Source organism: Diabrotica undecimpunctata, unplaced genomic scaffold, assembly GCF_040954645.1.
Source record: "Diabrotica undecimpunctata isolate CICGRU unplaced genomic scaffold, icDiaUnde3 ctg00000657.1, whole genome shotgun sequence".
Lineage (NCBI taxonomy): Eukaryota > Metazoa > Arthropoda > Insecta > Coleoptera > Chrysomelidae > Diabrotica > Diabrotica undecimpunctata.
The window spans coordinates 85,001-100,000 of NW_027311939.1; the positions used below are offsets into that span (position 1 = coordinate 85,001).

Here is a 15,000-nt window from a genome sequence, read left to right on the forward strand (position 1 = left end):
CCCCCCACCATTGACCCCACCATTTTGTATACCCCCCACCATACCTCATACCCCCCACCACTGACGAGGTCAACGACCGGTCAAGGTCAAGGGGGCAACGACCGGTCAAGGGGTCAATAGCCGGTCAAGGGGTCAATAACCGGTCAAGGGGTCAACGACCGGTCAAGGGGTCAAAGACCGGTCAAGGGGTCAATAGCCGGTCAAGGGGTCAACGACCGGTCAAGGGGTCAAAGACCGGTCAAGAGGTCAAAGACCGGTCAAGGGATCAACGATCGGTCAAGGGGTGAATGAACGTTACACACGAAGGATAAAAATAACTTTATTTATTTATTAAAGGATAGACAACTTTATTTTTATAAGGTAAAATATGGAAAAAAACAAGAAGTAGGTAAATAGTGAAACAGAATAGTGAAGTACAATAGTGTTCCAAACACGGTAGCTTTATTTGGATAAATTCATTATATAAAATATGTGGTGGAAACAAGAGACATTTTACACTCACACCATATTAATTAATGCTAAAAACGCAAATAAAACAATTATTATTAGTACAGAAATGCTTTTATTAAATACATTATACCGTTAATACAATAAAGTCTAAATATAAGATTATTAAGTTTATGATTTACTTGAACCATCTTCAACCATAAAATCAATGTCTTTATCAATAACTTCATTACTGGAAGTATCATCTTCGTTATTTTCTTTTTTTTCGTATAAAACAGATGGAAGATAGTCTTTTATTCGAATTAAATAACCATCCAACTTTACAACTTTTAGTAACGATACAAATCCATATAAACATATTTGGTTTTTAAGATACAAGTCACAGATTTCAGCACCTTTTTCATATTTTTTAGCTAATTCTGTATAAAATTCTGGAGAATAAGATGATGGACGCACTGCACCATAAATGGCTTCATGAGAAGCATCAAACTCCAGATTTGAAAAAAGTTGGTGTAAGTTTTGAACACCACTTTTTAAATCCGTAACTTCAATTTCGGTAACGTAACAGATCCACATTGTAAATACTAGCAGTAAAGCTGAAGAAGAACTGTAGGAATTAGCTCTACAACGTGTTATTAAACAACCGCCCCACCAACAAACTCTCCCACTACGATAAAAAATCCATTTCAAAACTATCTACATAAAATTCATCCCTACCATCATTTTCTGCTTCTGGTAGAAGTAGTTTAGCTTGCTGGATTAAATAATCGAGATTTTTTTGTTGTTGGTTAGGTATAAACGTATCTATTTTGTAATGACCCCACGCTAATGTGTTAATAGTTCCGGGTATAACATATCTCTTATCATCGTGGGAAGTTAAAGCAACCTTATTTTTTAATTCAGTATACATTTCATGTAAATGTGACTTAAATGTATACATTTTACGATAAATCTTTGCATTAGTATTATCAACTACTTGTTTATAATCCGTAAATGTTAAAGATTTATTTATAACGTTTTTGGAAATTCCCTTAGCTTTTTTAAGGTTATCATTGTTACTTAATGTCACACAATAAGCTTTGGCACCAGTACCACAAAAATTTGTAATTGGTTTACCTTTAAACTCATCCTTTAATTTACCAACCACTGATGGTGTTTTTGGTATATTAAAGATATTATCGGCGGGGTAATTAGATGTATCAAATAAATGAAGGTTTTCTTTGATATCCCGGTAAACGTTTTCTGTTTGAATGTGTAAAATTAATGAATCAGTGTCGGTATACAAAAGTGTGGCATTATCTACATATTTAGCTTTAATGTAATTGTAAAAAAAATCATACATACGAATTTTGGATATTTCTAAAATTGAAAAACCGACATATACCGGTTTGTCGTAAATTATTTTTAGGATATTCATTTGAATTGCAACTAAATTATCAGAAAATATTGAAACAGAGTGAAAATTCGGCATACTAATAAACCCTTCAGCACCGACACTCCCAGGCAAGTTTTCCCAGTGGGATAAAAGTTTAATATCAACCCTCTTATCAACGTTTTCCATAGTTTTCCCGTAAATAGAGTTTGTGTAATTTTTATATGTACTTTTATCAAATTCATTATTTGAAGAATTACGTAAATTTGTGTTTAATTCAATATAAGGTTTTAACCACGGTGATTGAGAAAATTCTAGAATTCGATGAATTTTAGTTACCTTTAAACCTTGTTCAGTACACTGTTTCAAATTTCTATAATGGATAATATATTTATTTTTCGGTAACAACGTTAATACAAGCTTGGGATCTTTACTATTAGGAGGAATTAGATTTTCAGGACAAAACGGTAAGTCGTTATGGAAATCATGTAATGTTTCAGGATAAGCTAAATCAACTTCTAAGACATACCCCTTTGGAGATTCATCATCGACTGATAAACAATCAAAATTAGTGATTTCTACATCATCTAACCATCGAAAATCACCATGCGGAAGGAATTGACTCATAGCGTAACCATAAAGGTTTGTAGCATCTAAATAAAGAATATATGAAGTAGGTTTAGAACAATCATAATTCCCACAATACTGATTATTTGCAGCAGCAAATCTAGTGCTACACTGACTTATACCTCCACGTATACCCTTTTTAAAAAAATGGAGCATGTCTATATCCGTCAATAATTCAAGCTGAACATTAGTTTTACGCAACATAGCATCCCAGCTAAGTGATGGAGCTGTTAAATATTGAGCAGGGTCTAATTTATAGTTAAATAAAGAATTATGTCGAAAGTTTTCGAACACATCAGCTAATAATAAAATATCTGATTTTAAATAAACATCTGAGTACTCTCCTAAGGTGTTACAATTAAAAACTTCCCAAACTCGCTTAGCTCGTAAGTACTTTTCATCGGAAATGCCTTCACCTTTTAAAATATCGAAAAATTCTTCTTGTGTGGGTAAAGATACCTCACCAAGTTTTGAAAAGTTATCCAGGTATGAATAAGGGAAAACACCCTTTTGTCGTAACAATCCGAACTCTTCATTTGATCGACAATATTTTTGTAACTCTAGACATTGATTATTATTTAGGGTTTTACTTAAATTATCCAGTGAATGAGGTAGAAATCTGAAAGAATCCACAAACCTTAATTTTAAATATATATTTTGCTCTAAATCACCACGATCAACTAAAAGTAGTTTGGTGAATGATATATATTTTTCTTTAGTCTGTGCAATAACATCAATTTTTTCGTTATTTTGAGCTAATTTTGTTATAAACAGATGTGAATCGTAATTGGTTAAATTATGCATGAAAACAGGTATGAACTTAGGTAATTTGTAATTTAAATTACAAGCGTTATGCGCTGCGCCAGAAAACAACCCTGTTAGATGTGAATGATCTCTAACTTTAATTTCGTTAATATCGAACGGTTTATCACAAATGTGGCAACATTTACTAGTAAAAAATTGTAATTCCTCTTCTGGCGTGAGTTTTTTCATAGGTTTAATATATTTAAGATATTTATGATAAATAGTGTAAACTTTTTCTTCTAGTTTTTGAATAAACTTCTCAACCACGTTGTCACCGCGATAAATGATAAGTTCTGATAAACTGTCATCAAAATAACATTTAACATAAAAACCGAATGAATAGGTTCTAGCAGGGTTCTAGCATATAGGGAATGTCGAAGTCGTTTCTACTGTAAGGTCTAAATACACAAATGGGAGTCATACGATATACCTATTGATGAGTGCATAAAGCATTCTACATGTCGGTTTGCAAGACTGATGAAATGTAATTCTATCTTTTTATATATAATTTGTAATAAATTATAAAATATTTTTGTACTACTTATTACAGAGTTGAATATATTATTGGTAACAAATAAAGGTGGGGATATTAGCGACACAAGCTTTAAAACCGGTTTCGATATGGTTTAGTGGGGGTCGATGGTATATAACTTCGTTGATGTAATTCCAAAATCAGTTTAGACTATAATCATGTTTCAAGAAAGTATTAAAATTACTATGGATAAAGTGAAATTACTTAGTGAAAAATCAACACCTAATTTAACATCTATTGAATATTATACTAACAAAAAAAAATGAATAAAATTTGTGTATACTGTTGGGTGGAGACACTTTGTGAACTCGGTCAAAACAACATGTTTGATAATGTGTGCCTACCCATAAAATTACGTGTGTTCGTTAACGAATACCTGACGAAGCGTTATCTATTAGACACAGCTTTGGAAAGAATTTTCAAATTTTCCGACGTTTGGTTGTGGGTGGACCAATTCTTAAAAAAGACGTCAACTTTCGACACCCTTTTTCAAAAACTTGTCCAATACCAACAATTGGAATCTCTTAAACCAATAGAAGACCTGCTACCACCAAGGATTCTGAAACGGTTGCAGTTTAAGGGGTATCAACACCCCTTCAAATGTGAAGGTTGTTTAGGCTCTGTAAGTAGGTTATAGACAAAACTTATTATTGTAGTTTGAATCAAAAAATAAAAAAGTAAAAAATATAATGTTTTTATTCAAATTTACTCCATTACAAAATTTTCATAAATAAAAAATACATTTGAAAGGGCGCATATACATTTCTGTTTAGAGTGGTAAAAACATTTTGCTTCCGATACTGGTAGTGGTGGAAATTCACCTACTTCAATTACAGGTGTGGAAGAATATTTTCTTATGTAATTCGCTTTTTCCATTCCTTTTACATAAACAATTTCAGCTTTGTCTGTTAATTCCTTTATAATTTTTTTTAATTCGTATAAGGGGGTATAACCTTCACTCCAAGAGATGCAGTGGTGGTGTTTGCTTAACCATGTCGCTTGCTGAATTAAATTAGGAGGTAACATTCGTAATGGGAAAGGTGGTTTAAATATATATACTACACATTTATCTCCTGAATAACACGCCAATTCTTTACAAATAAACCTATTATTCTCAATTTTAAAACCTTGGATGTCAATAACAAGTTTCATATTCGCAATTGTTTAAATTTTTGTATAACCTCTTTAAAAGCCTCGTACTGCTGAATTTGTTTTTTAAGTTTTTTTAAATTATCTATAAAGTTGTCTATTGTGTTTTCGTGTAAACGTTTCATCATGAACTAACGTTTTTAATTATTACTATTAATTAATATACAGTTATAACGCATGCGTATTAATACTGCTTTACTATTTTTGTTAATGGATTATATGTAAATTCCTTCTCATGTAAAATTAAACAATATGCTGATACATCAGGTGTTGAAGGTGTATTTGTTTCAAATTCGATACGTAGAACAATGGACCCATTTTGGATCACTTCTTTCTGCCTAGAGCAATCTATATGTATGAGTGGTGTTTTAGTTTTAAAATCTTGAGGACTAAATATCGGTTGGTTTAAACTTAAATTATAATAACTTGTCTGAAAACTTCCAAACATCTCATAAATTTGAGCGAACTTGTTGGTGTCAAAATCAATGTGTAAGTCATTATAAGGGTATCTTTCAGAATTTAAAAATACCTTTATATTTTTGAGGTCGTTATGATCAAATTTGCTCATATCTTTAGTAATTTTGGATTTTCTTCCTTTTTGGAATGCGATAATGATATGTCTCGGTGTCTCAATGTTAGTACTAGTTTTTACCGCCCACGTATGTCGTGTTGTATTATTTAATGATGGATATTCAATCATTTGCCACGAACGGAATTTAATTGGTAGCTCAATATTTTTATGAGCTATGCCATTCAATCGTAGTTGTTCACGCATGCTTGGGCTAACATGGGCGACATTCCATTGTAATTTTGTAATTTCAACTTTAGGTCGTTCGCTGTCGTCTATACTCACAACAGAGTCCACATCATCATTCGATCGTATTAAAATAAGCTCCTGCTTTACATTCATAATAATTTTTCTAAAATCTTCAAAAAATCCTGATAATAATCGTAATGGGATACACACGTTAAAGTTTCCATGGGCGTCCACTATTATTTTTTCATCTCCTGCTTTTGGAAACCATCCAGCATTTTGGAACAGAATACTTTCGTTTTCGTTAAGACTTAAATAATTTTTAATCGTTGATACCAGTCCAACCTCTCGAACAGAGTCTATAATAACTCCATTTAACTCATATCGTAGCTCTCGAAATAAAAAAGAAATAGCGTTATTTATAAATTTAAGTTTTGTTGGTTCCTTATCGTCGTGGGTGAGTAGCTTTCCTTCTATATCTAAGTATGATGTTGAAGGGAGCGTATATGTGTCAAGGTCATATATGGGAATTTTTATCTCGTCGTTATAGTTCAACTTTCCGGGAATGTATGGTGAATAGCTGTGAAATTGATATTCCTGTATAGTTGTATCGTTATAAGGTTGACCCGTTACTTGTAACACTTCCATCACACTAAAAGTTTAAAACCAAGATTTTTTAATAATAAGCGATTAGATGGTGTTAATATTCCAATCGTTTTTTTTAAACTGTTCAATTTTTGTTTCTTGGCGGTTCTTTTATAGTTTTTTATGTAATCGGGTTGTTGACGGGAAAAGTTTAGAACCATTATAATCGCTGTCGTAAATGTAAATTAATAGTTATTTCTTCTTGTCGAAAATTAAGTAGTTTACCGTTTTGATCAACAATTTTTACACTAATGTTGTTGATTGTCTTAACGCTGATGGGGTAATATAAAATATTTTGAGGTGACTCGACTATTTTATACCCACTAGGTACGGTTGGAAAAAATTGGTAGATTATATGAACCGGGTCTCCATTTAAATACGAGCCTGAAGCGATATTGCAATCAACACAGATTGCATTTGTCACTGAAATATTTACTGGCTCATCAGAAACATGAATTTTATTTGCTTCCAGTTCTCTTTTCTTAACCCATTAAGGGCCGAGACAATAAACAAAGAGAAATTTGACAATTGATTTATTAGATTGGATTAAAAACACATAAATTAAGACTAATTTACAACCAAAAAGAATTTTTTTTTCTCATGAAAGGAAAAACAGGTAGGTGCGTATACGCACCTTTGGCCGAATACGCATACAATTTTTAAAAAAGGAACATATTGTATCTTAACTGTAAATTAAATTTTAAGATGAAAATTTTCGAAACATTCGGGGTGTAAATGCACTGTACACTTTTTACGTAAATAAATAGTATTACTTTTGCACATCCGACATTCTCTTCTTGTACTATTGTCGTCTCTTTTTATAATGTGACCATTTTGCACGAATGTCGCCCGAAATATGGAACTATTTCCTCGTCAATGGAAAGATTTTTTCCAAAGACTCCAAATTGTGCAAACTTTCGGTTAATTATTTCAAAAATTGGTGACAATTTTGCAAATTTATCATTTTTATTCAGTAAGGTGTTATCTGACAAATGTATGTTCTGTTTGATTGAACGAAATCTATGTCGGCTCATGCTTTCTCTTACAATGTGAACTTCTTTATCCTCATCCTTCGACCAATACATATCAACTTGAGGCAGAGTGTGATAACCAGATAATATACATATGCCAATCAATTTTTTTAAATCTGTATCATTAAATTCAAAATCGTGACGGTTATTCTGCGATGCATAAATATTTGTAAAATATCGAATGCTCTCACTTACTTCTTTATCAAAAAAGAGTGAAAAAACTTCAATAGGTGACTTGCCTCCATGGTTGGCTTTTATATTTTCTAAATATCGATCAGACTGATGTTGAATTACTGCCGAGTACGAAGGAGTATCTGTTTTTACCCAACTTGGGACAAATTTGGATTGATTATTTTTGCCTGGTTCTTTCTTTGGACGTTTTGATCTGTGGTTCAGAGGAATATCATCGTCAGAATTCCCATTTACTTGTATTTCATATGTACCTGCAATATCTGTTTTTATTTCTTCTGTACCAATAATATTATCATCAATGTCTTCTACATCGGAAATTTCATCTGCATCCTGCGGCACATAAACCACATCAAGTGAGTCAGCATTTTCACAGTCTGAGTCTTCTTCTAACAAAGCCATTAACTCTTTAGTAGTGCCCTCTTCCTTTCATATACACGCATTCATATGATAATAATTTAGCTTACCTCATTTCAACTTATATGGAATATAAAACAAATAAACACAAGGAAACTTTCAAACTGATTTAAGTCAAGAAAAAAGCAAATATAACGTTTACAGCACACAGCAATTTTATATATAGTGAATGAAGTCACTTATCTATGAATGAAGTGTATTGACTATTGACGAGATCGTTATTTCAGATTGTTTAGTCTACGAAAAAAATATAATATGGTTTCGGCCAAAGGTGCGTATACGAATCCATCGTATAAACATGCAATTATAGACCTTATTTTTAAAGTATGGATGAATAAGTTTTTAGAATAATAAAAATTTCAACATATTTTTATAATTATAGAATACAAAATATGAATTAAGTTTATAATTAGAATCGGAAAATTTTTTTGTATGAAGATGTGCATAAATCATTAAATTATGCAAAATTATAATACTCTTAAAATATTTAAAAAGTAACATTTTTGTCAAAAGAAAAATGATACTATATACCTCAATCTATTGAGATGTTACTTCAATAATAAGAAAACCTTAAAAAAATTATTTTCGGGCCAAAAAAAAATTAACAATAAAGGTTGCGTTTACGCACCTTTGGCCGTAAATGGGTTAAACCCAAAAATTTTACCTATAGAGTTTTTAATACCGAAATATAGTGAACAATTACTTTTAATAGATACTTTAGATGTGTTTTTATCTGGAATAATATCTATATAAGCATCTTTATCTCTTTTTTTCATCAACCCCGTTAAAAGCTGAATTATATCTTCCAATTCATACGAGCCCAGTGGGATAACAGTTGTATAAGTAATGTTACCGCGACCAAAGAGAAATACATTATTAGATTCATCAATGTTGGGTATGGAATTAAAAGAATAAAAGTTCGTTAAACCAACTTCATATTCAAGACTTTCATCCAGGTAAATGGGAGGATTAAAATTATAACTTAAAATACACGACTTTCCGGTCAGGGTGAAATTATACGACATATTTGCTGAACGGTTCTATTGTTTAGACTGATTCACACATCCTTATTATAATGGTTATATAGAAACTGTAATGCCAATTGACCGCAATTGTAAGAATGATGTTGGAACCTTTTATAATTATAATTTATATTTACAGGGCCACCAGTTTTAAAGTATTTGATTACATTATGTGGTGGTGATAAATCACCATAAGAATCAAAATATATTATATTGTTGTTCTCTTTCGTATAAGCTGTCCAGTGCGTGCCTTTACCTTTATTTAAATCCATATTTATAATACCGCTTTCATATTTTTGAATTTTACTTGGTAAGGTATCTCTCATGAATACGTCTCTAAAATATGGGATTTTTAATAATTTTGCGTATTTTCTTATATCGACATCTGTTAGTGGGTGATGAGGAAATATTAGTTTTTTGAATACGGTTTTAAATACATCCCATACCCTTTAGCAGGTTTCAAATATAACCCCTTACCTCCTTTTTCCATAGCAAGATTGTGACGTTTCTGTTCAGCTATTTGTTCACGGTTGGTTTTTGAGTCGTTAATAGCCTTCATAATTGATGCAGTACCCCCTCCAATTGCACTTAAAGCTCCGATTAACGGTAATAATAAAGGTAGAAAACCTCCTTTTTTGGGGGTTTTAATAATACGTTTTTTTAAATTTATTCTTTTTCTTTTAAGGGATCCACCTTTTTTATTTAACCGACGTCTAATCTTACGTAACCCCATCCCCAATTTACGTTTACCCTTCATCGTCGTTGTAACTAACCAAGCTGCTGCTTTTTCACCAAATGTAGCGTCCTTGGATTTTACTCGATCCCAAGCTTTGTTCTCTAATATTTTATCAGCTTCGTGCCTTTTACTAAGTTCTTTATGTAGGGAATATGCGATGTCGTGTTCTTTACAGGCTTTATCTAATAAATTTATTCCTGAATTACCAAGTGCAAGTCTTTTTTCTAGCTTAGTCCCCGGCCCACAATACGAATAACCTGGAATGTGTACCTCGACTGGTAGTGTATTGATGACGGAATTTAATAATCCGCAACCTCTTCTTTCAACTGTTCGATGTCTACTAATCCTTTTTCGCCTCATTATACTTTCTTTTATATATAATCTGATACCCTATATATACTCACATCATTCCCAAATACAATGAAGATTGAAAAACAACAACTGTCGCTACCTATTACAAACCATGATATAGTTGCACAAGATAATAAAATAAAAAAACACGGTAATTTATTTGGTGGTGATTCAAAACGGTGTCTTATTATTGGACCAAGTGGATGTGGTAAGACTAATACATTATTATCGTTGATTGAGCATCCTAATGGTTTAAGATTTCAAAACATATATGTTTATTCTAAATCACTCCACCAACCAAAATATATATACCTACGTAACTTAATTAAACCGATGTCTGAGATTGGGTATGAAGAATATGGTGATTCTGCAAACATACCTACTCCAGAAGATATTAAAAATCATTCAATAATAATCTTTGATGATGTTGCTTCGTGTGATCAAAAACTTATTCAAAGTTATTTTTGTTTTGGTAGACATAAATTTACCGACTGTTTTTACTTGTGTCAAACTTATAGCGCTATACCAAAACAGTTAGTGCGGGATAATGCCAATCTTTTAGTGATTTTTCAACAAGATATGACGAATTTAAAACACATATATGACGACCATGTCAATATTGATATGAGTTTTCAACAATTTAAAGATTTTTGTTCTTTTTGTTGGAAAGATAAATATGGATTTGTAGTGATCGATAAGGATTGTTTGTTATCTTCAGGAAAATATCGCAAAGGGTTTGATACATTTGTAAATATATAAAAGAAGAAGTACACCTTTTTAGTGTTAGTAAAAATGGATACTCGAATCGCTAAACAACTGTTAAAAACCCGCCAAGCATTAAAACGAAAATATCGTAGTTTAAAAAGTGATATTATCAAGTCTCAGAGTCAGTTAGAAAAAAATTATCAACCCATAACAAAACCTCTCAAGGAGTTGTTGTTAAAATTAGAACCTACAAGTAATGTAAAACAAGAACCTACAAGTAATATAAAACAAGAATCTGTCCCACTTAAACTACCTAAATCACCTAAATTAGGATCTCCCAAGTCTAATCCTCGTCGATTAAGCACACCAAATCTTAGTTTATATCAACTTGCGACTTCATCACCAAATAAACGTTCTCCTTCATCTAAAACACTTGCCAACTTTGGAGAACTTTCTTTTATCCCACCTAGCGGGATCGAAGAAACATTTGAATCACGACTTGGAGAAGATAGTGCAGAAGATACATTTACATCACAACGTGTAAGGGGTAATAGTAGTGAAGATATAAATCGATATTTTGAAGAAACTGTATTAGAGTTTAACAATATGGTTAATAATCCTGACGTAATGGGTGAGTACTATGAGCAATTCACTGAACCTTTACCTCGTGTGTACGTTAAAGCTAATATAGAGGATACAAAAGGTGGATTTGATCATATATTAGGAGTGTATCATGATTTGGCCAACGAAAAATTTTCAATCGGTGATTCAAATATCGACTTTGTCGGATCAGATATGATTATAAAAGGGGTTAAGTATATAGGAACACCTGGTCTCTATGAATTAATGTTTAAGGCTAATCCCGTTAGTTTTAAACAGGGGGATGTTAACGAATACGTGGATATTTTACGACGAACCAATGCTCTTCATAGAAACAATAATCCTGAATTACCAATTAGAAAAATGGAATCTAAAATAAAAGATAAATATTATTTTATTATTAAGCCAGTATTGGAAACTAGACCCCAACCTCACAGACAAAGATTAACTTCTTTACCTTCAAGTCTTGGTGCGACAACTAGAAATCGAGCCAAACAATTTACTGGTAAAAAAGGTGGGGCTTTACTAACAAAACAATACACTACGAAACCAACTGAGTATAAATACTTTGACAATTTTAATGAGATAATAGATAGACTTCGACTACTTCTAGCATCACAATCTGCGGGAAATAACGGTCACGGTAACGAAATCATTTCCATTATCGAGGAACTTCGAGAAGGTGGTATAATTCAATAATAATGCCCATTAATAAATTTGGTAATCATTTTCTAACTGATTTAAAATCTCACGGTAATTCTACAAATCCACTATATTTTATTTGTGATCCATCTTCTTACCACACCAAATGTATAATAGCTTTAAAAGGAGAAGAAAAAACAAGTTTAAACAAGGACTTTTATGTGTTGGATCATGGAGGGATGTCGTATGTATTTTCTGTAAACGCTAAAATTGAAACAGTACAACATTACAGTTTTAATGGATTAGTTTTAATAAATTCGATAGAGTATAAATATCATGAATTACCTGGTTTACATGTAAAGAAAGGTGATAAACTTTCGTTTAAACTTGATACGAATCCTAACGTTTTTGTCCATATTACTCTTCAGTGTCCACTAGAAAAAAATGTCTAACCCCAAAGAACAAGTCGTTAATGAACTTCATAAACCCGCAAAAAAAAACTTTAAACGGAGGCATGTTATTATTAAAGGTTTGCATGATTTGTGTCAAGCAGATTTAGCTGTTATGACTCCTTTTGTTAAATACAACAGCGGATATAACTATATTCTTATTGTCATAAATGCATTTAGTAAATATGTTTGGGCGTCACCGATTAAAAGAAAAACGGGGTCTGAAGTTACCAATTGTATGAAGAAAATTTTATCTCAAATGTCTAAAATTCCTAAACATTTACAAACAGATAATGGGACTGAATTTTATAATTCCCACTTTAAAAACCTAATGTCATCTTATGGTATAAATCATTACAGCACATATTCTAATTTAAAAGCAAGTATTGCTGAACGTGTGATACGAACTCTTAAGTCAAAGTTGTGGAAACAATTTAGTTTGCAAGGTTCTTATAAATGGGTTAACATACTACCATCTATCGTTGAACAGTACAATAACACCAAACATTCAACTACGGGTGTCATTCCAAGTAAAGTAACTAATCGAAATGCAAAGCAGATAATTGCTTACAACTGGTTAAAAACCGTTGATAAACGTAAACCAAAATTTCAAAGAGGGGATTATGTTCGTATAAGTAAATATCGCCACGCATTTGCTAAAGGATATACACCATCTTGGAGTACTGAAATATTTAAGATTAAAAAAGTTCAGTTAACCAATCCAACTACCTACTTACTCGAGGATTCTAAACAAGAGGAAATTAATGGGGCATTTTACACCGAAGAACTTCAAAAAGTTAAATTTTCAGACGTCTATCTTGTGGAACGGATATTAAAACGCAAAGCTAACCAAGTTTATGTTAAATGGTTGGGATTAGATAAAAGTCACAACTCGTGGATTAGTAAAAATAATGTTGTATAAATATAGAAAATTTATCTAACAGAATTTAGTTCGCGATAAAATAATGCCTGGAGCAGGTCTACTTATTTTACATGCTGTTTTGCAGGGAGTACTTTATATTTACCAACCTTATGCTGTAAACGATATTCATATATGTTTTGATAGAAATGGAATAAAAAATGATAGTTGGCCATCGCAGTGGACTAACATGAGTCTTTATAAGCTAAATGGAGTAGATCTTAGATTCGCTTATATACCATATAACAGTACAGTATATAAACTACGATTACCTTTTCCCAATTACCTTAATGATGAAACAGAATGGCGTCAGCTCTACATCTCTTCTGGTGCTACTCAAGTTGGTGGGGAATATCTATCAAATATTTGTTTATCCTGGTATTTAGTTATTTGTGTTACTTTTTTACTTTTAAATGTAATTATAAAATATGTTAAACATTTTTTATTTAATAAATTTTTAAAATAAAAAACTTTTGTGATTTAATATTTATTTAAACCTACTATTGTATACAAACATTCTATGATTTATATTTAAAATCGGAGATAATATTTTCGAAGTTTCTTCGATTCGTTTTTTAAACCTTATTGAATCTATTACAAATATTTCCCAGTACCTTTGTCGTGCTTGACGATATGCGTGGTTCCAAACTCGTAGAACATGTGTTTTGTTAAGATGATCATTAAAAGTTACTCTTTTTCCCGTTTGTGCAGACATCTTTTAATGCTTCTGGATACACGTACACCAATTCCAAAATATTACTTATATCTTCAAAGCAAACTTGAGTGTTTGCGTTGACACTTCTTAACACGTTTTCATAAAAATCACCTTTGTTGTTTTGTAATCGTGGATATATACTCTTTAAATATTCCGAGAAATTTCCTTGTTTCAAATGGTTAATATGATGTTGTATAAGCGGTAACACCTCCCATAATTTACAGATGGTTTCATACCCTAAATAAATGTAGGAGTTACTTTGTGATATCTTTATTACTTTCGCTTCCAGTACCTTTTCAAATTCTATACTATAGCTTTTTCTTCTTATAGACTCACTGCTTTCTACCGTGTACAGATAATTAGTAATTACTCCTTGGTAGTATAAAAATTCTTTCCAATCTTCTTCCGTGAATACTACTCGTTGTCCTTGATTTCCGTATATTGATATCACTGGTGTACACTCCGCACCGTACTTTAACCCAATAGACACAAATTTGCTTTTCGATCTGTTTAACTGAAAACTTTTTTCTCCTATTATTACATCTTTTTTATTCTCTACCCGATATTTTTGAACGGGTGTGTTATCACTAAAGTCGTATTGAGACATGTTTACTAACTCGATACACAGGTCACCCTACCTTATATCATTTATGTCTAGTAAGTGGGGGGTCTCAGTGGGTTATCAGTAAGAGGGAGGTATCTGTGAGTGGGAAGTATAACCAGTTATTCTTGCGGTAATATTTTACATGCAATCAAACAGTATTCAACATGACTTCTTACAGTAAACACTTTCCTGCTGTTCCGTTGAGTGTATTTTCTTTCGAAGAATTACGAGATTTTCCATTACAATATCTCCGGTATATGAAAGCATCAGAGTTACGAGATATTAAACAT

At 31.9% G+C, this 15,000-nt stretch overlaps 1 protein-coding gene across 1 annotated transcript; it reads right to left on the reverse strand.

Annotated features, from left to right (window-relative positions):
* Positions 1-1,114: 1,114 nt before the first annotated feature.
* LOC140431335 (uncharacterized) lies at positions 1,115-3,439 on the reverse strand. Its single transcript, XM_072519269.1, has one exon. The coding sequence runs from the start codon at positions 3,437-3,439 to the stop codon at positions 1,115-1,117; it is 2,325 nt and encodes a 774-aa protein (XP_072375370.1).
* Between the last annotated feature and the right edge of the window lie 11,561 nt (positions 3,440-15,000).

What these genes read in the sequence shown, in the direction of transcription:
- LOC140431335 (XM_072519269.1), bottom strand. Translation starts at nt 3,439, where the DNA reads ATGAAAAAACTCACGCCAGAAGAGGAATTACAATTTTTTACTAGTAAA.